Source organism: Antedon mediterranea, chromosome 9, assembly GCF_964355755.1.
Source record: "Antedon mediterranea chromosome 9, ecAntMedi1.1, whole genome shotgun sequence".
Taxonomy (NCBI): domain Eukaryota; kingdom Metazoa; phylum Echinodermata; class Crinoidea; order Comatulida; family Antedonidae; genus Antedon; species Antedon mediterranea.
The window spans coordinates 12,402,850-12,429,399 of NC_092678.1; the positions used below are offsets into that span (position 1 = coordinate 12,402,850).

A 26,550-nucleotide genomic window follows, 5' to 3' on the forward strand; every position below is an offset into this window, starting at 1 on the left:
TTTTAAATTTTCATCGATAATAACACCTAAATGTTTACAGTTATTTACCTTTTCAAGTTTTGTACCGTCTATATTAATATTAATATCCATGTTAATCAATTTATTTAATTTTTGATGTGTTCCTAAAATCATATATTCAGTCTTTTTAATGTTTAGACTTAATTTGTTACTTGCTAACCATAGTTGTACATGTTTTAGATCAGTATTTACTTTGCTTATTATATCGTGTATGTCTTTAGATGCATAATATAACGCAGTGTCATCTGCGTACATGCTTACATTTACATGAGAAACTGAGTTAGGTAGATCATTAATATACATGATAAATAGAAGGGGCCCTAATATTGATCCCTGAGGGATTCCACAAACACTATTAGACTTTACCGAATCAACATTGTTAATATTAGTAATATGTGTACGATTTGTTAAATAATTTTCAAACCATTTGATAACATGATTAGCAAAATTAAAATTGTGTAGTTTTTTTATTAGTATCTGGTGATTAACAGTGTCGAAAGCTTTTTTGAGATCAAGCATTATTAGTCCTATGTATTTACCATTTTCAATACTGTCAATCCAATCTTCAGTTATATTTATTAATGCCGATGATGTCGAGTAATTTGGCCTAAATCCAGATTGTTGATTGTATAAGTTAGGGTTGATTTGTGGATAGAGTTGGTCAAAGACAGCGCGTTCAATAATTTTTGATAAAATTGGTAGTACAGAAATTGGCCTGTAGTTAGATGGTTCACTTCGGTCGCCATTTTTAAAAATTGGGCATATTCGTGCATTTTTCCATTTACTTGGGAAGTCGCTGGTTCTTAGAGATAAATTAATTAAAAATGTAATGGGTTGTACAATTGAGTTGATTGCTAATTTTATTAGTTTAGCAGGAATTTCATCAGTTCCTGTAGCCTTTTTGTCAGATAATGATAAAATTTGTTTATATACATATTCCTCGTCAACAAGTGTGAAATTGATTTTGTCTTCACCTTGATTTGGGTATTCATAATTTACATGGTTATTTTCAAATTGAGGAATTTGTTTAGCTAGGTTAGGTCCTATGTTTGCAAAAAACTCATTTAAAGTATTAGCTATCTTGTAAGAATCTGTTTCAAGGCCATTTATTGTATTTATACTACTTATAACACTTTTTTTATTCTTAGATGGTACAATATATCTTATGTTTTTCCAGATTATTTTGGAATCTTTTGTATTTAATTGTTCAGAGAAATAATTTTTTTTTGATCTCCTGATATCGTAATTTACTTTGTTTTTTAATTCACGGTATTCGTTCCATAATTGAGGACAATTTTCTTTACTCGCTCTTTTTTTCATTGAGTCACGTTTTCGCATTTGTAATATTACATTTTTTGTGAGCCATGGACTATCTTTATTTCGAACCCGTTTTTTCTTTAAAGGTACATGTTTATTAACAATTTGTAAAAACTTGTCTTCAAAAAACTGCAGAGCGTCATTCACATTTGTATATGAAGTTATTTCATGCCAATTTACATTTAACATATCAATTTGTAGTTTTTCCTTATCAAGGTTATTATAGTTCCTTTTTGTTTTATATTTATGGTTATGTTTTGGTTTTTCTTCTTTACCAATGACAGCGTAAATAGCTGAATGATCACTAATTCCTGTGTTAAGTACACCCGAGGAAGAAATTCGGTTTGGAAAGGATGTATAAAAATGATCAATCAGAGTTTTACTTTGGTTTGTTATCCTTGTCGGTTCAGTTATAATTTGTGTTAGAAAATGGTTATTAGTTATATCCATTAATTTTTGTGTATAGCAAGTAGGGTTTTGTGAAAGTGTGTCACAATTGACATCTCCTATTATTATTATTTCTTTGTTTAGACATTCGTTTTCTTCTAAAATTTGTTCAAAAATATCTAAAAGTTGAATTTTTGAGTTTGGTGGGCGGTACCATGCTATTAAAATGATTGGTTTAGTTTTTGGTTTACAAAGTTCGATTACTACTATCTCAAGCTCCATTTTCATGAAATCATTTCTTAGTTTACAAGTAAAACATCCTCCTCTATTTACATAAACTGCAACCCCTCCCCCTTCCCTATTTCTGTCATTTCTATAAATATCATAGCCATCAATGTGTATTGATTCATCTTTAATTACATTATCTAAACGTGTTTCATTGAGTGCTATGATATCAATAGAATTGTTGTTGATTAGATACTTAAATTCATCAAATTTGCTTGGTAGAGAAACTATATTCAATCCTAGGATACTTAGACCATTATTTAAAAATACTTTACAATTTTCAGTTAAATTATTATGTTCATTTAGCGAACAGTTATGTTGATAGTTAATTGTTTCATTTTTATTTGAATTGATCGTATACGTTAAATTTGAGGCAACTCCAGGTGGTATAATATCATTTATATAAGTTTGTTGAGTGTCCACCTCGTCATGGGGATTTTGTTCTAATTCATTGTCATTAATCATAGAATTTACGGCTAAACCCTCATTGCCTATTTCCTAGTAATCATAAAATGCTTGGCAAAACTTAGCCTTATGTCCAACAGAGTTACATTTCCAGCATGTAATCGGTGCTCTATGACGACATATCCTCTGCACATGTCCACTCTCACCACAGTTGAAGCAGGGATTCAGAGCTTCCTGGTTGAAGGATGAAACAGATAAGTATCGTTGTTTGCCTTCTGGGTTTCGTTGTCGTTGTTAATATACGTTTAATGATCAGGAATTCCAGGTTGATGATTATGTAATATACAGACGTGATCGTTGGGTGGTGTTGCGATTTACGTAAATCAAAATACCGTACATAGAATAAGGAACCTAATCCTAACTAAAACTGAAACATAATATGTGCTGAAATTGAACTTATATCTATATATAAATTTACGTAAGGGCAAAATTCGGTAAATCGCGCCTTACTTCTAGAATTTGTACTCGATGGTATATAAAGTTGGTTTGTACTTTCGATACTTATTTTAACCACCTGATGTAACCCTGTTTACTAATTAAATTGAGTTCGAAAATTAGTTATTGACGATTAAAACGAATTTAGGTTCAACGATTTGCTCCAAATAGGGTGTTTTCCGATCGTGGTATACACTGTCTAATGCATGTCCATCTTGAAAAATACCCGCATACAATAATGTGAGGATGCTTCGCATTTTCCTATCTCCTCCTACGATAATTGTTTTTAATCGCTGAAAACCGGTTGAACAGCTCGAGTACAGCATCATAATGTTGAAGACAGGCCGAAAGTATTATTTTGATAGATTTAATATACGTTTATACAAATGTATTGATTTGCGATGAATGGAACATTCCAATATCTGTTCCACAAGTGTCTATTCCCTCAGGCGTCGTAAAGGCAAGTACTGTATACTCATAACAGAAATTCGATCCATTTTTTTTTTCAATCTGTGCTGCAGAGGTTGGATATAGATTTTTTCGCGCCGCGGCTCTAGCCAGCTATGTCCCAGGAGGACACATTCATTAATAAGCTGTTTCAAAGCGGTAGCTTTAGTATCTAAGGCTGACAGTTTTGTGAATTTGGAAACTCCACTATAATTTATAGGTAGCTGCTGGACCCAAAAAACGTCTGGGAGAAGAGAGTCTATATAAAAGCCTTTGCTGATAATACAGTATTATTGAGATGTAGACGGAAATCTGTAAAATCTTGTTCAATAAATAATAACTTCGTTTTTGCTGTCAACCAGGCCGGTATTATAATAAGTCACTGTCAAACAATCATTCGATAATGGTCAAAACTTTATTTTGGCTCTGTCAACATAAAGGGAGGTATTTACAATGACTTTCTTTTGACTGTCAATCTAGGCCAATGTTATAATAATACGCCGTCAGATATTAAATCATTGAAAAAGTCCTGGTAAATTTTTTTTTGGTTATCAGATGCCGTGGGGGGAGGGGGGGCCCAATCAATTATTGTCAGAAGGTGAACAATCAGTCTAGGTAGCAGCAGCAGATTATTAGTATAGGAACGCCTGCTCCATTAATTAATCCAGAAAAAGGTTTGTACATTATCTATTTGTTTATTAGCCTTCTCCTAACACAATTATATTTTCTTTAAAAAAAGGTTTTATAAGTGGTTTCAACATTTATGATAGTAAGGTCACAGTTCTGTGTCTGGACGCAAGTTCATAGACCTACTAGTTATATTATTCATATTAACTGATACTTACTCTTCATTTACCGTAAAGTTCAGTTTGAATGAAATATATAATATAAATTGGCTTCGTAACAATTAATTAGTGTTGAAAAGGTTAGTTTTTTGGTGATAGGTGAAAATGACATGTAACTTCGTAATAAATTTATTTTTTTTTGTATAAAGGCCCAATTACACTATGACGATAACGACGGACGATAAATATATAGCATGCATTTTTTTTACATAAACCAAAAGAAATTAGAAAGGTTTTCGTTCTAGACGTATAGGATAATCATTTATGCTGTCTTTGATAAAATAATGTTTTTCAAATTCCAATCAAATGACGTCATGATAAATAAAAACAATAAAATCGCTGTATTGTCACGATATTATTGGTCTTACTAATCATGACGTCATTTGATTGGACGTGTGAAAATATAATTTTCATCAAAGGAATTGTTATATATTTCTTTTGGTTTATGTATTAAAAATGCACATTTGTCTATTTATCGTCGATCGTTATCGTCCTAGTGTATGGGCCTTATGCTGTAAATGTTCAATTAATTGATCATTCCGATTTTATTAGTTGGACTCTTGCACAGTTGCTGTCTAATCGTTGTTGTGTAATATCATTTCGAACCATATTAAAACCATAAAGAGATTCATATTCCTTAACATGTGGCTGTGCATGGAAGTCCGGTCTACAAAAACTCGGGCCCGGGATCATTGTTATTGGGCCTGAAAGTGTTGGTGAATTCATAATTATACTTAATATTATATTTATATATATATATATATAATTATATTATTATACAATTGAAAGCAAAACCCGTTGAATCTCAAATCATTAGGACTAGAAATTTGGCTTATCAATCCCATAAATACTTTCGTTCAAAATGAAACTCCAACCTCTCTAATCAAAAGATTGAACTCGAAAACGGACCGTTTTTTTGAATTGGGTATGTTGAAACATTAATTGTGGTATTGATCAGTGGCTATAGAGGCGTAAAAACCCTCGGTCAATATCATGTAAAATGCACTGTGGAAGGGTCATTATTAAGACTGCAAAATTGGGCTTATCAACAAATAAACACTTTCGTTCAAAATGTAAAATCAAGGCTGAAAAATTGGGCTTATCAACAACAAAATATTTTATTATTAGACGCGATAACATCAAGGATAATCAGTATAATAATTATTAATATAGCCACTGTTACTAGTTTTATTCTACATGCTAAAGTAAATAAAAATCCACTAGAAAAAAAACAAGTCTGAATGTTTTATGCTTATTAGCCATGTTATGTTTGTTACTGTAGGCCTATGATTGTTTGCAATGTCCACATATTATTTCCGTGGGCATATCCATAGTGTATCACTCACAAAAAAGACGTGTGAGGTTTTTTCTTTAGATTTTGAAGAATGATTTGTGTTACAGGTTGACACATGAGTCAAATGCTCAAGATATCGGCTAACGCCATGGGACCCTTGGCTTATCAATGAATAATAAATACAGTACTACTTTCGTTCAATTGAAATCGGAATCTGACCGTTTCATTAAATTGGGTGTGATTAGGCCTAAACATATAATAATTTATTAAAAAGGTACAATAAAAACAAATGCATCAGAGGCGTAAAGAACCCACGGTCAATATCATGTAAAATTTATATGGTATAAGCACTGTGGAAGGGGTCATTATTATTAAACTGGAAATTCGGCTTATCAACAAATAAATACTTTCGTTTAAAATGTAAAATAAGAATGCACAATTGGGCTTATCAACAAATAAAATACTTTTTTTTCAAAATGTAAAATTAAGATTGGAAAATTGGGCTTATAAACAAATAAATACTTTTTTTCAAAATGTAAGAAAACATTTTTTAAATATAATCCTTAAGCTCTGGCTATACTATCAAACTAAATATGATGTGCCCATATTATATAGACATGACGATGTCCACTACGATATTCGGGCATATCACTACCATATTTGGGCACATCACACTTTTTTTTGTTAAACTAGTTGGGACAGTGTAGACACAGAACTATGTGATCGAAACATAAGTCGGAATTGGACTGATGCGATTGATTTAATTGGGTATTTTTATTAATTTAATGATTCATTAAAAATTATAATACCGATAAGCGTATGGTATTGATCAATGGTGCAAAAAACCCTGAGAAATAATGGTATAACGCGATTTGGTGATAGCTTAGCAATAATACAACCCATATACTATTATTATAAATACCTATTACAAATCCATTCATATAACTTTTCATCGCGAACCGAAAATGTATAAATGTTATTCTACAGACAGTAATTATATATTCAAAAGCCATATTATTATTATTATTATCAATACCTAAATGCGATAGTAATAACCACATAAACATAAATTATTCCCAATACAAGTTTGTGCGTTTAATTCTAGAAAGAAACGACTGTGCTGACAGGCCATAATGACATAAATCACAAGTAAAGTCCCAATTGTTCACTTGCGTTTTGATTGGCCGACCTATTATATTAAATTAATGAAGACTGTTCTTACAACTGTCCAGTCAAAAAGTTACGCGGCGTTTTTTGTAAGGAATATTTCTTGTTTAAACGGATAATGAGCTAGCGTTTTCAGTCGCCGTATATTACGTACAAATCTTTATTATTGCAGTTAAACCACCCACATCATCACCCTTCCCTCACTGGCATAAGTAGTGTTGTAAAGCCAGTAGAGGATAGGCCTACAGTGCATCACATGCCCTAAACGCAGAACAACTTTGGTGGGTAGGGTAGGAACCAACTTAAGTATGAATTAGCTCTAAGAAACAATTGAAAACCATTAGGCCTACTAATTAAGTTGAGTTAGATAATTTAATATTTATTGACGATTAAATCGAATTTATGATTTGCCCCGAATAGAGGTGGTTTTCATAAATTGTTTTACATTATATAAACATATACACGTCGTAGTGATGTATCGTTACACGTACTGTACTTTTCAATCGACTAGGACGGTGATAGTTTCAACAAAGTATTACATCGCAATGTTTTACTGTGTTTAGTCATGGGGGTATAAATACCTCCATGGTTTAGTGGTATATTATTTGTAAAACATGAAAACAATTAATATTTCGTTACTAAATGGATAAAGAATATATTTAAAAATTGTTCCTCTTCCATCCCTCAACCCTAATGTTACATATAAAACACAAATTAAGTTTGTTTAAATTTGACTTAAACAATTGGTCTCATTTTGTGACAAGTTTCTCTTTCGGAAGTAATTCCCAGGGTCCTAATTTTAGTTGAGTACATAAATCACAGTGTCTATTTATCCGTTCCTGTAAACGACATTATTGTCCTGCGGTTCGTACATTTGAAATCGCCAGTTTTTTAACGCTGAAATTATGATGTATTCGAGAACCATCTGTGGGCACGACCTAGATGGTACGCGAGCGAAGCGAGCGTACCATCTAGTCTGTTGAAATTATGCGCAATAAATGTAAATCCCTTGTAGGCCTAATAATATTATGGTATCGACCACCAAATTCAACTACTTATCTTTTTGACCACCTACAAAATGTTTAACATAAAATTGAATTAGAAAAGAAAGAGTTCATGTTGATGGGGGATCAAAATTACGACCTCCTATCTTTCGAACCACATTGTTACACGAAAAGATTAAATGAAATTACTATGAACTTTCAACTCGAGCCCGTCGTCATACATGAACTTACTCGAATAACTAAAGATAGTTAAACGTTTATTGATGTAATGTTTACCAACGTTTCAAAGGTTTCCCAATCTGGCGTTATACATGCTGGTCTTAGTGACCACTCTATGATATATGCTATATGACACGGTAAATAAACAGAAACACAAGTACAAATGTGTTCGAAATTTTAAAAGATTTAATGAAAATGACTTTATCTCTGATCTCCAAAGTATAAATTGGAATGAAATTATAAATAGTGGAAATGTGGATGAAAATGATCAACTATTTGAAAATCACCTTATAAATGTGATTGATAAACAGGGTCCGATGAAAAAACATATAATAAGAAAGAAAAAGGCTCCTTGGCTTGGTAAAAATATTATAAAAAGATGCGAGAACGAGATTAATTAAAAAAAATATGTAATATTTCTAAAGATCAAACACTTTGGAAAAAATACCGTAAATGTCGAAATGCATGCAACAAATACATTTTAAAAAGTAAGTCAGATTTTATTAAAGACAAAATAAACGAAAATAAAAAACATTGAATGTAATAAGACATATCATGCCATCAAATAAGAAAAGTCAACATATTCAAAGTATTTTTAGGCCGAATGATAATAAAAAATCAACGGATGATAAAGAAATCGGAAATGTCATGAACAATTTTTTTTCAAACGTAGGTCCCAGCAGGTATAATATAAACCCAAAAATTGATTATGATGGAGGAGAACCCTTCACAAAAAATGTATTCAATTTTGAACCCATGTCATGTGAATGGGTCTTTAGCTATCTGAGCAATCTTCTAACAAATAAAGCTACTGGGTTTGACAACTGACCCCATATATTTATAAAATAGCTGCTCAAACGATTTCCCAAATTATTACGCATATTATAAATCATTCGTTTACTACATGCTGTTTCCCTACAAATGTGAAAACTGGAAAAGTAAAACGCATATTTAAGAAAGGTGATAACTCGAACCCAAGTAACTATCGTCGTTTCCATATTACCAGTAATTTCAAACATTATAGTCTTTGATCAACTATATACATAAATATTAATAACCTAATATATGTAAATCAATCTGGTTTTCGTCCATCGTACTCTACATCTAGCTACAGCACTTGCCAACATTACTGAAAATTGGTACAGTAAAATCGAAGTCTTGAATATACTCGTGCGAAGGCTATAAAGGGTTTAGTTATGCGTAAACGATGTAGACACATTTTTCAAAATAATATAATATTAAGAAATATTTCAAATAACTTATTAAATTAAAAATAACTTATATTATTTCACATCTAACTTATTGTAGTGTAATCTGGGGTAATTGTGGCTCGAGCTTTCTAAAAAGAGTACAAACTTTACAAAATAGAACAGCCCGAATCATATTTGGCCTATCTTGGGACACACCAGGTAAAGATGCACTTCAGCGAGTAAAATATCCTCTCAACTAAAGATGAGTATCAATGTTGCATGTTAATTTATAAAGTTATGACATATATCTATCAAATCTGGTTAAACAAAATAATTTAAAATATAACTTTAGAAATAATGATACAAAACATCCCTATTTGGGGCAAATCTTTGAGCCTCAATTCGTTTTATATCACTAATTATCTAACTAAACTTAATTAGTAAACAGGGTTACGTTAGGTGGTAAAAATCAGTACCGAACGTATGAACCAACTTTATATACCATCGAGTAAACATTCTAGAAGTAACGCGCAATTAACCCAATTTTGTCCTTACGTAAATTTATATAGACTAGAGTTTGTGTTTTGTATGTAACATTAAGGTTGATGGTATTGAAATATGAGTTTTCATATTTTATAAATAATATACTACTAATAAAACTTTTTCAATTTAATACTTTGTCACTGTTTTGGGTTTGTTTCTTTTTTTTCATTCACAAAAAAACATAAACATACATAATAAATCATTACAAAACAAAAGAATGGAAATGGGGAATCCTGAAGCACAGCTTATAAGTAGAAAACCCCTGTTACAAAACAGTATATATAATATATAAATAGAAATATGAAGAAAAGGCACACGGGCATTCAGATATTAACATATTCATTTCACATTCATATTTTAACGTATTCATATCTTAACATTCATTTCACATTCATATTTCATTCATTGTCTCTTTGTCAAGTGGTTGTTTTATGCTTTACATTTTTTTTGTAACTATTTATGGGCCTATAAAAATGTGATTTATAAGATTCAATTTTTTAAATTTGTAAATATAATAGAATTTGTAATTATTAATATCATCCTTTGAATTTGAACTTTGTGCAATTTTTATAGTTTTTTAAGTTTAATTAATTTTACATATATTTTATTGGTGTATAAAAATAATGTGATTATTAATATTAGTCTCTATTTTTTTAAATTGTAAATATTTAAGAATTTGTAATTATTAATCTTATCTTTTGATCTTTGTGCATTTTTTATAGTAATTTTAAGTTTAATGAATTATACAGTAATTATTACTGTTTCATAGGCCTTAATGTGTTTTTTCTTCGTTTAACTTTGTTTTATGTGAATTATCATTTTCATATGTAAGCTCTTCATTTCAACTATGAGTTGTTTTAAGTCTTTTTATACCGATTAAATAAATAAAAAATAAATAAATAAAAACTATTTTAACGTATCATTTCACATTCATATATTAACATATTTGTTTCACATTCATAACTTAAAGTATTCATATCTTAACATATTCATATTTAAGGTATTCATATCCCACAATATTCATATCTTAACATATTCATACCTCAAGGTATTCATATCTTAACATATTCATATCTTAACTTATTCATATCTAAGGTATTCATATCCCACAATATTCATATCTTAACATATTCATACCTCAAGGTATTCATATCTTAACATATTCATATCTGAACGTATTCATATCTTAACGTATTCATACCTCAAGGTATTCATATCTTAACGTATTCATACCTCAAGGTATTCATATCTTAACGTATTCATATCTTAACATATTCATATCCATATTCATATCTTAACGTATTCATATCTTAACGTATTCATATCTTAACGTATTCATATCTTAACATATTCATACCTCAAGGTATTCATATCTTAACAAGCCTGAGTGCCTGTCTCCAAGGTTTACACAATTTAAATTATTTTTAAAGGTTTTACCCCAGACTTCCAAACAATATGTAAACTAAGGCAAAACAAATGAATGATATAATTTAAATAAAGCTGATGTATTAAGTAAATGATTGACTTTATAAAGAATTCCAATATTTTTAGAAATGTTGGAATGAATATAATTCAATATGATACTTCCGATTTAATTTTCTATCAATTATAACTCCTAAAAAACTTTATTTTATATACCTGTTCAATTACAACACCACTAATAACTAAATTTGTTGGTTCATAATTATTTTTGCGACTAAACATAATATACTTTGTTTTACTATGGTTCAACGTCAATTTATTTACCTTAAACCAAGTATCAATTGTTTGAGCTCATCATTAATAATATTACAGATACATTTGCAGGTTCTTACCAGAAAAAAAGTATATTTGTAACATCAGCATAAAGCGTGTATTTCATTAGAGAAGAAGCATTACAAATGTCATTAATATATAAAAGGAATAAAGTCTGCCCCAAAATTGATCATGAGGGATGCCACTTAAAATATCTGTTACTTCTGAGGTGGTATCACCATGTATTGTTACAAATTTTTTTCTGTTAGAAAGATAATTTTGGATCAATATTGGCAATTCCACGAATACCGTAGGCTTCAAGTTTTGTTTATAGGGATATTGTGGTCGATGGTATCAAACGCCAATCAGTCGCCAGTCAATAAAAATTCCGATTGTATAGTTAGACCTGTCCACCTCTTTAAGTATATTTTGGAAAAGTGAAGCAATGCATGGCTAGTGGACATATTTTTCCTAAAACCAAGTTTTTCTAATATTTTTGTAAATTGGAGCAACAAGGAGATCGGCCGATAATTTGAGAAACTACTTTTATCCCTGGCTTTGTAGATAGGAACGATTTTTGCAATCTTAAGTGTATCTGGGAAAATACCAGTCTCAAGCGAACGATTAAAAATATGTGTCAATGGCTCACTGATTTTATATATAATGTGTTTAACTACTGACATAGGTACATCATCATGTCCGCTGGAAATTTTAGACTTAAATAAGTTCATTTCTGTTATTAACTCTTCTTTGGAAATGACCTCTAAAATAAAAAAAATTTGGAATACCTTTTTTAATATAATCATTGGGACTATCACAACTTGGACATTGAATTGTTATTTTTATGGCTAGGTTAGGTCCAACGTTACCAAAAAAAATATTGAAACCATTTACAATATTAACAGGATTATCAATAAAATCTTTTTGCAGATTTCCATAATTTCTTTTTTTAATCAGACAATTGATGATACTACAAGTACCTCTAATATCATTTTGCTTTAACAATAATAAATTATTATAATATAGTTTCTCAGCATTTCTCAGAATATTTGTTATCTTATTTTTGTATCGCTTATACTTATTTAAAGACAGTTGTGTTCGATCTTTTAAAAAAAATTTATATAGATTATTCTTCTTTTTACATGCATTAATTAGGCCAGATGTGAACCAGGGTTTTGAATTACTCTTCTGTGTCAATCTAATCTTTTGGGGAGGGAAATATTTATTGAATACGGTAGGTGTATAAAATTACCATAGTTTAGATCTTCTTCAATAAATACACTGTTCCAATCAGTGCAACGCAAGTTATTTTTTAAAGCATTCACTTTAACCTCAGTAAAATATCTTTTAGTAATCTATTCATGAGTAGTACTTGGCGTAACATTATGAACTAGTAAGCCAACTTGGCCGCCATGCAATCAAAATGTTAGTTATACCAATATGTTTGGTGACCCCACTACCATATAATTTGCACCTAAAAACAGAACTCTAGGTGCCTCTTTAGCAGAGATAAGCCTGACAAGTAAACATTTGGGGTCCGCCATTTTGAAATCTGGCGGCTTTCCCCTGACCAAATTTGTGCAACCCTTCCATTTCATATTTTTGACACCCTAATGAATAACTGTGCAAAGTTTCTGAATGTTATCACAATTTGAAAGATTGGTTCACTTAACAGACCTACTATAAATCTATATTCCAGTCACCACATAAATAACCGCTTATCATTCATTGACTTGACCAGATCTGAAAATATGTCGGTGAATATTTTTATGTCTATACCAGTGTCACGAACTCCTTTTACGTATGTTTCCGAGCGGTTGAAAATACTTTAGGAACTCCATTCACTGTAAAAATATATACTTAGTTTTCCCCTAAAAATGGGTGCTACCAGGCTGCCACTAATTAGTGGAGTAAACTCTGATTTCCCCCTTTGGGAAATGTTACCCATACGGAAATTTAGGCTAAGAAATGTAAAAGTCATCAGGCCTAGACCAAGCCTATTAGGCGAGGCTGATTACACTTCATAGTACCCTCGTGCACTGGGCGCATACATACAGAGCAGTGAACTAAACTTAACTAGGCCCAAGGCCTAGGGCCTACTTTTTAAGCTTACCTTATTTTTCATCTTTTAGTCCGTGACTGATAACACCTACAGCTGTATATTAAACAGTAGGCTTTTCTGATACAAAATAGGTCTTATATGCAAAATAAAACTAATTATTAACTAGATTTAATTCGTCACTATGACGAATTATAGGTTATATGCATTGATTTAAATAAAGATAATTGATTTTTAAAAGATATATTGATTGATTGATTTTTTCAGAATCTTTAATTATTTATAATATATGATAGGACCTTGCTAACCGGTATCACAATCCAATCAAAGATCCATATGCGTATAATGTCATAAACCACATTTGTTGTTACATAATAATAAAGACATAAGTTGATTTTTATCTAGATTTCATTATAAATCATGTGTATAATCTATACACTAAGAAATAAATTTGAACAAACAATACGGATAATAAAAAAAAATCTTATTTCGTTTCCCAAGGTGAGACTCGATCTCGGTACCTTGAATGCCATAGACACGAGCACAGACCATCGAGCCATACACAACTGACTAAAAGTTGTAGAAAAATTCCTCCGTGTATTTACTATGCAGTAACCACTTTGGTGCAAATAGATTATTACATACCGAAATGAATTATAATTTTTTACTATGATGACATCTTTAAAATGTAAACAAATGATGCACTGTCAAACTATATACTTTTAACTTTAATATATGAACTTTTGAAGGAAGAAAGTTAATGTTAAGTTTGTTATTTTGGCCTAAGAAAATGTCATAATTTGTTTGATTGTCGAAATTATTTTTTTTAAATTTAATATGCAATAATGATGACTTAATCAACTTTTGTTCTCTTAATTTGATAATAAATCATACATATGATACATACACTTCAAGAAAATGAAATAAAAAATAGGTGTTCCCCTGCATTCTGACGATATATATTAATTTTAAAATTTAGCATATTTTCACCATTTTGTTAACTTATACGTGCGTAGCCAGTCACTTTTGACGTGCTCGTATAACGCAATTTCGAGTTGAAACCTGAATCAAATATGATGATATTATTAAAGAAAGATTGTAAAACAGAAATCTGGCAAAAAGAGTGCGCATTAACGTTTAACGCGCAGTGCGCGTGCAAAAATCTGCGCACTCATGGCAATTTTTTAAACGCTTAAAATTGCCTGAAACGTACTCTAATTTCATCGAAAATAAATTTTGACAATTTTAAACATTTTAAGCCCGCGTACGCAAGCGTTATATGCGCTACGCACGTAATTGTATTGCCATATAATGAAATATGACCTGAAATTTATGAGTACCAAATTTTGTTTAATTGTGATTCATGCTTGTGAAGATATGATTACAAACGTGATTTCGTAAAATCGCGCGTAGACCGCGTAATGTTTGATTGCGCACCGTGAAAACATAACCACATCGATTCCTGGCCATAAGGAATACACTCTGAAAAATTGACTTAGTTACATGAAACTGATATCAAGATAATTGACGGACAAATAGTGCTAAGGAAAGAATAAATAAATAAACTAGATTTAATTCGTCACTATGACGAATTATAGGTTATATGCATTGATTTAAATAAAGATAATTGATTTTTAAAAGATATATTGATTGATTGATTTTTTCAGAATCTTTAATTATTTATAATATATGATAGGACCTTGCTAACGCGACCACCGTAGCCGGTATCACAATCCGATCAAAGATCCATATGCGTATAATGTCATAAACCACATTTGTTGTTACATAATAATAAAGACATAAGTTAATTTTTATCTAGATTTCATTATAAATCATGTGTATAATCTATACACTAAGAAATAAATTTGAACAAACAATACGGATAAAAAAAAAAATCTTATTTCGTTTCCCAAGGTGAGACTCGATCTCGGTACCTTGAATGCCATAGACACGAGCACAGACCATCGAGCCATACACAACTGACTAAAAGTTGTAGAAAAATTCCTCTGTGTATTTACTATGCAGTAACCAGTTTGGTGCAAATAGATTATTACATACCGCAATGAATTATAATTTTTTACTATGATGACATCTTTAAAATGTAAACAAATGATGCACTATCACACTATATACTTTTAACTTTAATATATGAACTTTGGAAGGAAGAAAGTTAATGTTAAGTTTGTTATTTTGGCCTAAGAAAATGTCATAATTTGTTTGATTGTCGAAATTATTTTTTTTTAATTTAATATGCAATTAATGATGACTTAATCAACTTTTGTTCTCTTTATTGGATAATAAATCATACATATGATACATACACTTCAAGAAAATGAAATAAAAAATAGGTGTTCCCCTGCATTCTGACGATATATATTAATTTTAAAATTTAGCATATTTTCACCATTTTGTTAACTTATACGTGCGTAGCCAGTCACTTTTGACGTGCTCGTATAACGCAATTTCGAGTTGAAACCTTAATCAAATATGATGATATTATTAAAGAAAGATTGTAAAACAGAAATCCGGCAAAAAGAGTGCGCATTAACGTTTAACGCGCAGTGCACGTGCAAAAATCTGCGCACTCATGGCAATTTTTTAAACGCTTAAAATTGCCTGAAACGTACTCTAATTTCATCGAAAATAAATTTTGACAATTTTGAACATTTTAAGCGCGCGTACGCAAGCGTTATATGCGCTACGCACGTAATTTTATTTCCATATGATGAAATATGACCTGAAATTTATGAGTACCAAATTGTGTTTAATTGTGATTCATGCTTGTGAAGATATGATTACAAACGTGATTTCGTAAAATCGCGCCTAGACCGCGTAATTTTTGATTACGCATCGTGAAAATATAACCACATCGATTCCTGGCCATAAGGAATATACTCTGAAAAATTGACTTAGATAGATGAAACTGATATCAAGATAATTCATGGACAAAATAGTGCTAAGGAAAGAATAAATAAACTAGATTTAATTCGTCACTATGACGAATTATAGGTTATATGCATTGATAATTAAAATAAAGATAATTGATTTTTAAAAGATATTTTGATTCATTGATTTTCTCAGATTCTTTAATTATTTATAATATATGATAGGACCTTGCTAACGCGAATACAATAGCCGGTATTACAATCCGATCAAAGATCCCTCTGCGTATAATGTCATAAACCACATTTGCTGTTACATAATAATGAAGACATAAGTTATTTTTTATCTAGATTTCATTATAAATCATGTGTATAATATATACACTAAGAAATAAATTTGAACAAACAATACGGTTAATAAAAAAAAAATCTTATTTCGTTTCCCAAGGTGAGACTCGATCTCGGTACCTGGAGTGCCATAGACACGACCACACACCACCGAGCCATACACAACTGACTAAAAATTGTAGAAAAACTTCCTCCGTGTATTTACTATGCAGTAACCACTTTGGTGCAGATAGATTATTACATACCGCAATGAATTATAATTTTTTACTATGATGACATCTCTAAAAATGTACAAAAATGATGCACTGTCAAACTATATACTTTTAACTTTAATATATGAACTTTTGAAGGATGAAAGTTAATGTTAAGTTTGTTATTTTGGCCTAAGAAAATGTCATAATTTGTTTGATTGTCGAAATTATTTTTTTAAATTTAATATGCAATTAATCATGGCTTAATCAACTTTTGTTCCCTTAGTTTAATAATAAATCATACATAAGATACATACACTTCAAGAAAATGAAATAAAAAATATGTGTTCCCGAGCATTCTGACGATCTATATTAATTTTAAAATTTAGCATATTTTCACCATTTTGTTAACTTACACGTGCGTAGCCTGTCACTTTTGACGTGCTCGTATAAGGCAATTACGCGTTGAAAAGTGAATAAAATATGATGATATTAAAGAAAGGTTGTACAACCGAAATCGGACAAAAAGAGTGCGCATTAACGTATAACGCGCAGTGCGCGTGCAAAAGTCTGCGCACTCATGGCAATTTTTTAAACGCTTAAAATTGCCTGAAACGTACTCTAATTTCATCGAAAATAAATTTTGACAATTTTGAACATTTCAAGCGCGCGTACGCAAGCGTTATATGCGCTACGCACGTAACTGTATTGCCATATGATGAAATATGACCTGAAATTTATGAGTACCAAATTTTGTTTAATTGTGATTCATGCTTGTGAAGATATGATTACAAACGTGATTTCGTAAAATCGCGCGTAGACCGCGTAATTTTTGAATACGCATCGTGAAAATATAACCACATCGATTCCTGGCCATAAGGAATATACTCTGAAAAATTGACTTAGATAGATGAAACTGATATCAAGATAATTCACGGACAAAATAGTGCTAAGGAAAGAATAAATAAATAAATAAATAAATAAATAAAGATTTTGACAGAATCAAGAGGTTATATGCATGATAATGCATATAACCTAATAAATAAATAAAGATTTTGACAGAATCAAGAGGTTATATGCATGATAATGCATATAACCTAATAAATAAAGAAATAAATAAAGATTTTGACAGAATCAAGAGGTTATATGCATGATAATGCATATAACCTAAAAATATGAACTTGTTCCACGCGACAGTCGTCATATCGCATGCTTTCCTCCGCACTTACTTGTGAATCCGGGTAATCCCCTTTCATAGTGTAACCGTGGGACTTTACCCATGCTGAATGTGTAACTTTATTAGATTACCTCAAAAGAAAGGAATATTATAGTTTCCCACTGTTGGGTACTCATAATCCTAAAAACTTACACCCAAATTGAAGGAAAAGGAGACCCTACTCCAAGGAGGAAACACATTTACACGAAAATATGGTGTAAAATCCGAATTATTTTTTACAGTGTTGTGACATAAAAGTATATCACACAAAATCCACAAAGTTGTAAAATAACTTAAAAAAAAGCTTTAATTTCAACGAACTTCCACTTTCAACAATCCAGTAAGCACTTTAAACAACAGCTTCACAATAACTTTTACAATCTAATATCCAACCTCTAATATACACCAACCTAACAATAGTTTTACATCCCTTTATATACAAGATGTTGCTATCCTTCTAGATCATTCTTTATACTTTTTATTCTATTGGATTACAGTTTCTATTAATAGCATACTGGAATGTTCCTGATTGTTCTTATAATAATTATACATGGTTTCTTAAATCTAAACATACTCTTATTCTAGAATGTCCATGTAAATACTATGATACTGTATATGTTAGGAATGGTAATTTATTACACTCCCACCTCTTTCTGAGCTCAAAACTCTTTCTTGGAGTTTTGAGGGGCTAGTATACACGGACGTGGCAAAATATAACATATTTCGTCCTAGAAAACCTGTTTAATAATGTGTATATTATTAATTAAACTTAAATTACGTGAAAACCAAATTCTCATTACAAACAAAATTATAAGAAACTTATAAACATTAAACCTATATTTTCTATGTATAAAGTAACCCATGCTTTAAGTAAATGATTTCCGTGACAATCCGTCAGCATGACCATTTGAAATACACCTTATGTACAACAGTAGAGCAATAAGGTTGCAAATCAATGAATAATTTTACCGATCCGGTGGTATGTTCCAAATGTTAAGTCAAAAATGTTTTGTGGTATGGCGCCATGAGCTCAGGCATGCAAATGAATATTCATGAAATATGCACGCCCTCTAAAGTTTCTGCCTCAAGCTAACATGAACAAAATAATGCGGCACAATCGAACCAGTCAACAACTCAAGCACTGACGTACCGACAGACACAACATATAACACACCCCTACGTTTATAATGGTATGACCCTTTAAAAAGCCCAAAACAGCAGTTGATTCAACACAATTAGATCTGGACTCAAGAAATTAAGAAGAATTTAAACTTTACCAGCCAACTTTTCACCAATTCAAACAATCAAAAAATTCCAGCCAGACAAAGTATCATACTTGTCTATTTTGTATTAATAATACATAATATATAAATATATATATATATATAAATCCAAAGAACAATTACTGAAAATAATAACAATGTTGTGGGTGTCCGTGGCTGGATCTCAGTGATCGTACTTGGACAAAGTAGATAGTATAATAAGCAGACAAGCACTGCCTGAGTGAACTGGAATAAACTAAAACAAAGTAGGTACGGGCTGGTGAATAGAGGGTGGAGAGAGTAGAAACAAAGAAGACAGGTTGGTAGATATAAACAATTTTGAAATACAACAGCTTTAAAAATGGTGGTTAATATTGAAACTGAAATGTAGGTAGTCAATGAATAATTTTACCGATCCGGTAGTATGTTCCTAATGTTAAGTCAAAAGTTTTGTGGTTTTAGTAGTAATTCCCAGTGACAACGTAGGGTGATAGGTTGTGACCAATGGTAGTTTGGTCAAATTTGGCTGACGTAGTTTTGTACGTCAGTGTCTCTGACAGCGAGAAATATCTTTTGCTTTCTTTATAGCAGTTTCAATGTAATTTTTCTTGTAATTTTTATTCCGGAGATGTCCTGTTAATGCTGTTGTACGATTCTGAAAATCTATCTAAATCTGAAGAACAGATACGTCTGATACGTACTTCTTAACTGTACGGTTAGTCTGGGTTCCAGACGGAGTTTTGTCTTAATATTAGTAAAAAGATAAATAATCTGGCACATATGGCGTTTCATACGTATACTACTTGATTTTGGATACTCCGTCTGGGGAAACACGCACAAGTCACGTGGTTTGACACCAAGAATTCTTGGTGCATACGATTATCCAGTTGACTAGTTTCAGCTGCATGCGATTGGCTACTCACTCGTACCTCGTTTTAATATTCATATTTCAGAATTTCAAAGACTCAACAACTAAGATGATGCGCATGCGCTATGTTACGTTTAGACAATGTGTACTTGGGTACATTTATGAAAGTCTCTGAAGGCTGGAAATTCTTTTATATGCCTAGTAGTCTAAACATTTGATGGGATTTTTCCCAAGAACATGAAAACTCGTCTTGATATGATAGGCTAGCAAATCCGCAAATCAAACATTGAATGGATCATTTATTACGCGGAGATAATTTTGATTTAATTCCCACCCAGACCCTGTCTAGTCCTGCTGTGTGCTGGTGGTGGTATGTAAGCCTACTTTATTGGCGTTTTATTTGGCAGGTCATACGTGCGAATTAAGTAGGACCTACGAAAGAGGCCTAGGCCAAGGACTAAACAATTAATAAACAAAACAACGTGGCATTACGATTTTATATTTCAACAGTCTCGATCGTACATTCAGCACTGTACGTACTCAATCTTTTTCATTTTGAAACAAAATGATCATTGGTTGATTCGAAATCCATATTTACATACCGCCCGCCCCATATAGCCAAATACGGTATGATAACCTACGTCATTCTTATCGGATGTTTGCGGTCTGCAAATCGATTTCTATACGTGTTTCACAAGTCTGTATTTTCAGACAAAAATCGCAGTCGAAATAAAAACAAATAAATAAAAAAAAAAGATAATACAGACTTGGGGCAAGTCTAGTATACTACTTGATTTTGGATACTCCGTCTGGGGAAACACGCACAAGTCACGTGGTTTGACACCAAGAATTCTTGGTGCATACGATTATCCGGTTGACTAGTTTCAGCTGCATGCGATTGGCTACTCACTCGTACACCGTTTTAATATTCATATTTCAGAATTTCAAAGACTCAACAACTAAGATGATGCGCATGCGCTATGTTACGTTTAGACAATGTGTACTTGGGTACATTTATGAAAGTTTCTGAAGGCTAGAAATGATTCTATATGATATGCCTAGTAGTCTGGTAAACATTTGATGGGATTTTTCCCAAGAACATGAAAACTCGTGATATGATAGGCTAGCTTCTCCGCAAATCAAACATTGAATGGATCATTTTATTACGCGGAGATAATTTTGATTTAATTCCCACCCAGACCCTGTCCTGTTCTGTGGGTGTTGTAGCCCTGTTGTTGTGTTCCGCCGGTGGTGGTATGTAGGCCTACTTTATTGGCGTTTTATTTGGCAGGTCATACGTGCGAATTGAGTAGGACCTACGAAAGAGGCCTAGGCCAAGGACTAAACAATTAATAAACAAAACAACTTGGCATTACGATTTTATATTTCAACAGTCTCGATCGTACATTCAGCACTGTACGTACTCGATCTTTTTCATTTTGAAACAAAATGATCATTGGTTGATTCGAAATCTATATTTACATACCGCCCGCCCCATATAGCCAAATACGGTATGATAAACTACGTCATTCTTATCGGATGTTTGCGGTCTGCAAATCGATTTCTATACGTGTTTCACAAGTCTGTATTTTCAGACAAAAATCGCGGTCGAAATAAAAACAAATAAATTAAAAAAAAGATAATACAGACTTGGGGCAAGTCTACTGTACGGTATGTTTTTAGTACAGTGTCGAGGATGACAACTGCTATAGGAAGGAGGTACATATTTTTATGCGTGAGTTTACGGAATAGGTCAATTTTGAGTGCGCCGTTTTCTATGGTCACTATAGTTTGATTATAATTATATTTTTGTTCAATACACCAGTAGGCCATGTACTTTGTTCTGAAATAAAAGTTGATTGTTTGATTTAATTAATTGATTGATAAGTTAAATCAACTACAGAAGGAAAACTATATCCAATCATAATCCCATTCTAAAACAATTATGTATTTAATACCCGATAGGTTCTTCTTTATAATAACAAGGCCATAACATGACTGCAGTCGCGTGCTTAAGTTAGTGTTTACCCACCAACCGACCGACCTACCGACCAACCGACCGACATAGTAAGCTGTAGAGTCGCGTTGCACGCGATTAAAAATAGTGCACTCCATACTATATTTTACATTATATTAAATGTTTACTAGGCCTACAAATTATTTAAAAAACAAAACTGATATTTATTAATCATTATTTTTAATATTTAAAGAGAATATAAATTTAAATTAAAACAAATTAATTACAAATTCTAAAGGCGTTTTTTTGCAATAAATATCTCGATGGTAACAAGGTGAAATATACATTTTTTTATGAAACAGTTTTTTTTGCCACAGACAGTACGTTGACACATTTGTGAATGAACTGAAAAAATAACCTGGTACATATAGCAATATAATATTAAGCATGATCAATTGTTATTGTTTACATATTATTATTATTGCAATGTTTTTCAATGTATAGAAGAGCATAATACATCATAATATAATACTATATAAATTATTTATTATTCTATAATAATATCATCAAAATATATTGCTAGGTTGTTATGCCTTTGTACTTTTCAAGGCTAGTGGACAAAGTCAACGTACTTTTGGAGACGTCTGAAATCGATAAATGACAATTATTCTACCTTCATAATATCTAATTATACTTTTTTTATATTTAAACATTTTTTTATCTTATAGAAAATTATTCTCCAAGGGTCTATAAATTTACCTACTTGTGTTAAACCATGGAGGTATGCAATAATTTGGAATGTTCCATTCATTGCAAATCAATACATCTATAACCGTATATTAAATCTATCAAAATAGTATTTTTTTAAAGAAAATCGGCCTGTCTTCAACATTATGATACTGTACTCGAGCTGTTCAATCGGTTTTCAGCCATTAAAAACAGTTATCGTAGGAGGAGATAGGAAAATGCGAAGCATCCTCGTATTATTGTATGCGGGTATTTTTCACGATGGACATGTATTAGACAGTGTATACCACGATCGGAAAACACCCCTATTTGGGGCAAATCGTTGAACCTAGATTCGTTTTAATTGTCAATAACTAATTATCTGACTCAATTTAATTAGTAAACAGGGTTACATCAGGTGGTTAAAATCAGTACTGAAAGTACGAACCAACTTTATATACCATCGAGTAAACATTCTAGAAGTAACGCGCGATTTACCGAATATGCCCTTACGTAAATTTAAATATAGACTAGATGGTTCGCGAATACACAGTAATTTCATCGTAAAAAAACTGGCGATTTCAAATGTAGTACGTACTGCAGGACTATAAATACATTGTCGTTTTCAGAAACGAATAAATAGACACGATGATTAATGTAGTCAACTAAAATTAGCACACTGGGAATTAGGCCTACTTCCGAAGGAGAAACTTGTCTTAAAATCTCGGTTGTTTGTATCTGGTTCCCTGTCGATGATTTTAGGTTGTGTCCAGTCTATTATGTGATTTAACTTGACGGCATGATCTGCTATAGCTGATTTGCTCAGTTTATTTTTTGATTCTCAATGTGATTGACGAGTGAAGTTCTTTCTCTGTTGGGTTATCTTTTCTGTTTCTTTTCCATGTTCTTTTAACCTAGCCAAAACAATGACTCGTTTCTCCAATGTAGGTGTGATCACAATTAGCACATGAGATTTCGTAGACGCAATTAGCCACTTTCAATTTGTCAACTTGGTCTTTTGGTTGGACAATTGGTTCGTACTTTCGGTACTGATTTTAACCACCTGATGTAACCCTGTTTACTAATTAAATTGAGTTCGATAATGAGTTATTGACGATTAAAACGAATTTAAGTTCAACGATTTGCCCCAAATAGGGGTGTTTTTAGATCGTGGTATACACTGTCTAATGGATGTCCGTCTTGAAAAATACCCGCAGACAATAATACAAGGATGCTTCGCATTTTCCTATCTCCTCCTACGATAGTTGTTTTTAATGGCTGAAAACCGGCTGAACAGCTCGAGTACAGCATCATAATGTTGAAGACAGGCCGATTTTCTTTTAAAAATTCTATTTTGATAGATTTAATATACGTTTTTACAAATGTATTTATTTGCGATGAATAGAACATTCCAATCTCTGTTCCACAAGTGTCTATTCCCTCAGGCGTCGTAAAGGCAAGTACTGTATGACTCATAACAGAAATTCGATCCATTTTTTTTTTCAATTTGTGCAGCTGCAGAGGTTGGATATACATTTTTTTTAAACGGATAATGAGCTAGCGTTTTCAGTCGCCGTATACTATGTTCCAATCTTTATTATTGCAGTTAAACCACCCACATCATCACCCTTCCCTCACTGGCATGAGTAGCGTTGTAAAGCCAGTAGAAGATAGGCATCACGGTGCATCACATGCCATAAACGCAGAACAACTTTGGTGGGTAAGGGTAGGGACCAACTTAAGTATGAATTGGCTCTAAAAAACAATTGAAAACCATTAGGCCTACTGATTAAGTTGAGTTAGATAATTTAATATTTATTGACGATTAAATCGAATTTATGATTTTCCCCGAATAGAAGTGGTTTTCACAAATTGTTTTACATTATATAAACATGTCGTAGTGATGTATCATGTACTATTTCAATCGACTCGGACGGTGATAGTTTCAACAAAGTACTGTATTACATCGCAATGTTTTACTGTGTTTAGTGGTATATTATTTGTAAAACATGAAAACAATTAATATTTCGTTACTAAATGGATAAAGAATATATTTAAAAATTGTTCCTCTTTGCACCCATCCTCTTCCCCATCCCTCAACCCTAATGTTACATACAAAACACAAATTAAGTTTGTTTAAATTTGACTTAAACAATTGGTCTCATTATGTGACAAGTTTCTCTTTCGGAAGTAATTCCCAGGGTGCTAATTTTAGTTGAGTACATAAATCAGTGTCTATTTATTCGTTCCTGTAAACGACATGTAGGCCTATTATTGTACGTACATTTGAAATCGCCAGTTTTTTAACGCTGAAATTATTATGTATTCAAGAACCATCTGTGGGCACGACCTAGATGGTGGGCACGACCTAGATGGTACGCGAGCGAAGCGAGCGTACCATCTAGTTATTAATAATTAGCGGATTAAATATCGACTTATTTTTCTTACAACTCACAATTAATTCACATGTTTTTTTAGCATTGAGGGTCATATTATGGTTAAGCCGAGTCCATGCAAGGGCAGAATTAGCTATATTTTGTAAGTTACTATTGGACAGTTTAGACACCCTTTCGAATACAGTAGTATCATCCATAAATTTAACACATGGTTTACCATTTAAAAGGTCATTAATAAAAATAATAAACATAATAGGGCCAATCCACGACCCCTGGGGTATGCCTCCGTTTGGCGATAGCCATTCAGAAAGACTATCACCAATTTTAACACGTTTTTGTCGGTTATACAGGAAGGCATTAACCCATCGGATCAGGTGACCATCAACCCCCAGTGCAATGAGTTTGTTTAAGAGAATTTTGTTGTCAATCAAATCGTAGGCCTTTTTAAAATCCAATAATAAAACTCTAACCTCTTCGCCCGCATCAGTGGCAAGGAAACAAACATTGAGGAATTCAATTAAGGCGTCAACCGTAGACACACCTTTACAACAACCAAATTTGTTTAGATTTATCTTATCCTTAACTTGGTACCAGATCATTTCGCCCACTAGGCTCTCAATTACCTTTGCCATTATAGGTGTTAAAGCAATAGGACGGAGATCACTTTCGACCAACTTTGGAGGAAGCACTTTTGGGATTGGGACAATATTGGCTTGTTTCCATTCTTGGGGAACCCATCCGTTTCTAACACTTGAGTTAGCAATAGCACATAAAGGACCACTAAGAATCTCAGCACCCTCTTTAAACACCCAGGGGGGAAGGTCATCTGGACCAGGGGCTTTATTACATTTAATTTGATTAAGTTTAATCCTGACAGTTTCCAGCTCTATGATAAGGTGACTAGGGGTTTCATCAATATCTAATAGTGGATCAGGAGGAGGGAGGGGGTTAAATTCCGAGATCAATGATGTAAAAAATTGATTAATTTTATTGGAAAGCGAGGTATTATCGCCGTTACACAGCAAATTTGACATGCCTACAAGCGAATGATTATCTTTGCATCCTAGATTGAGAAACCTTTTGGTGTGCTTCCACCAGGATCGGGAATCCGAATTCAAGAGCTTAGCTACATTTTTTTGGTAAAAAGATTTACGTAGGGATTTTGACATCCGGTTAACTTTGTTTCTCAGTGAGCGGAACTCAGACAGATTTCCTTCCTTAAAAGCAATTTGACGTTTACGAATAAGATTCTTATATTTGGAAGTAACCCAGGGTTTATCCATTAAATTGATATG

At 32.1% G+C, this 26,550-nt stretch overlaps 1 protein-coding gene across 1 annotated transcript in view; it reads right to left on the minus strand.

Moving 5' to 3' along the window:
• The window catches only part of LOC140058174 (uncharacterized), a 39,335-nt gene extending 12,797 nt beyond the window's left edge, over window positions 1–26,538 (minus strand). The window contains exon 1 of the mRNA XM_072103734.1: window positions 25,726–26,538. Coding sequence (XP_071959835.1) covers window positions 25,726–26,538 — 813 coding nt within the window. The remainder of the gene's footprint in view (window positions 1–25,725) is intronic.
• Window positions 26,539–26,550: the final 12 nt, after the last annotated feature.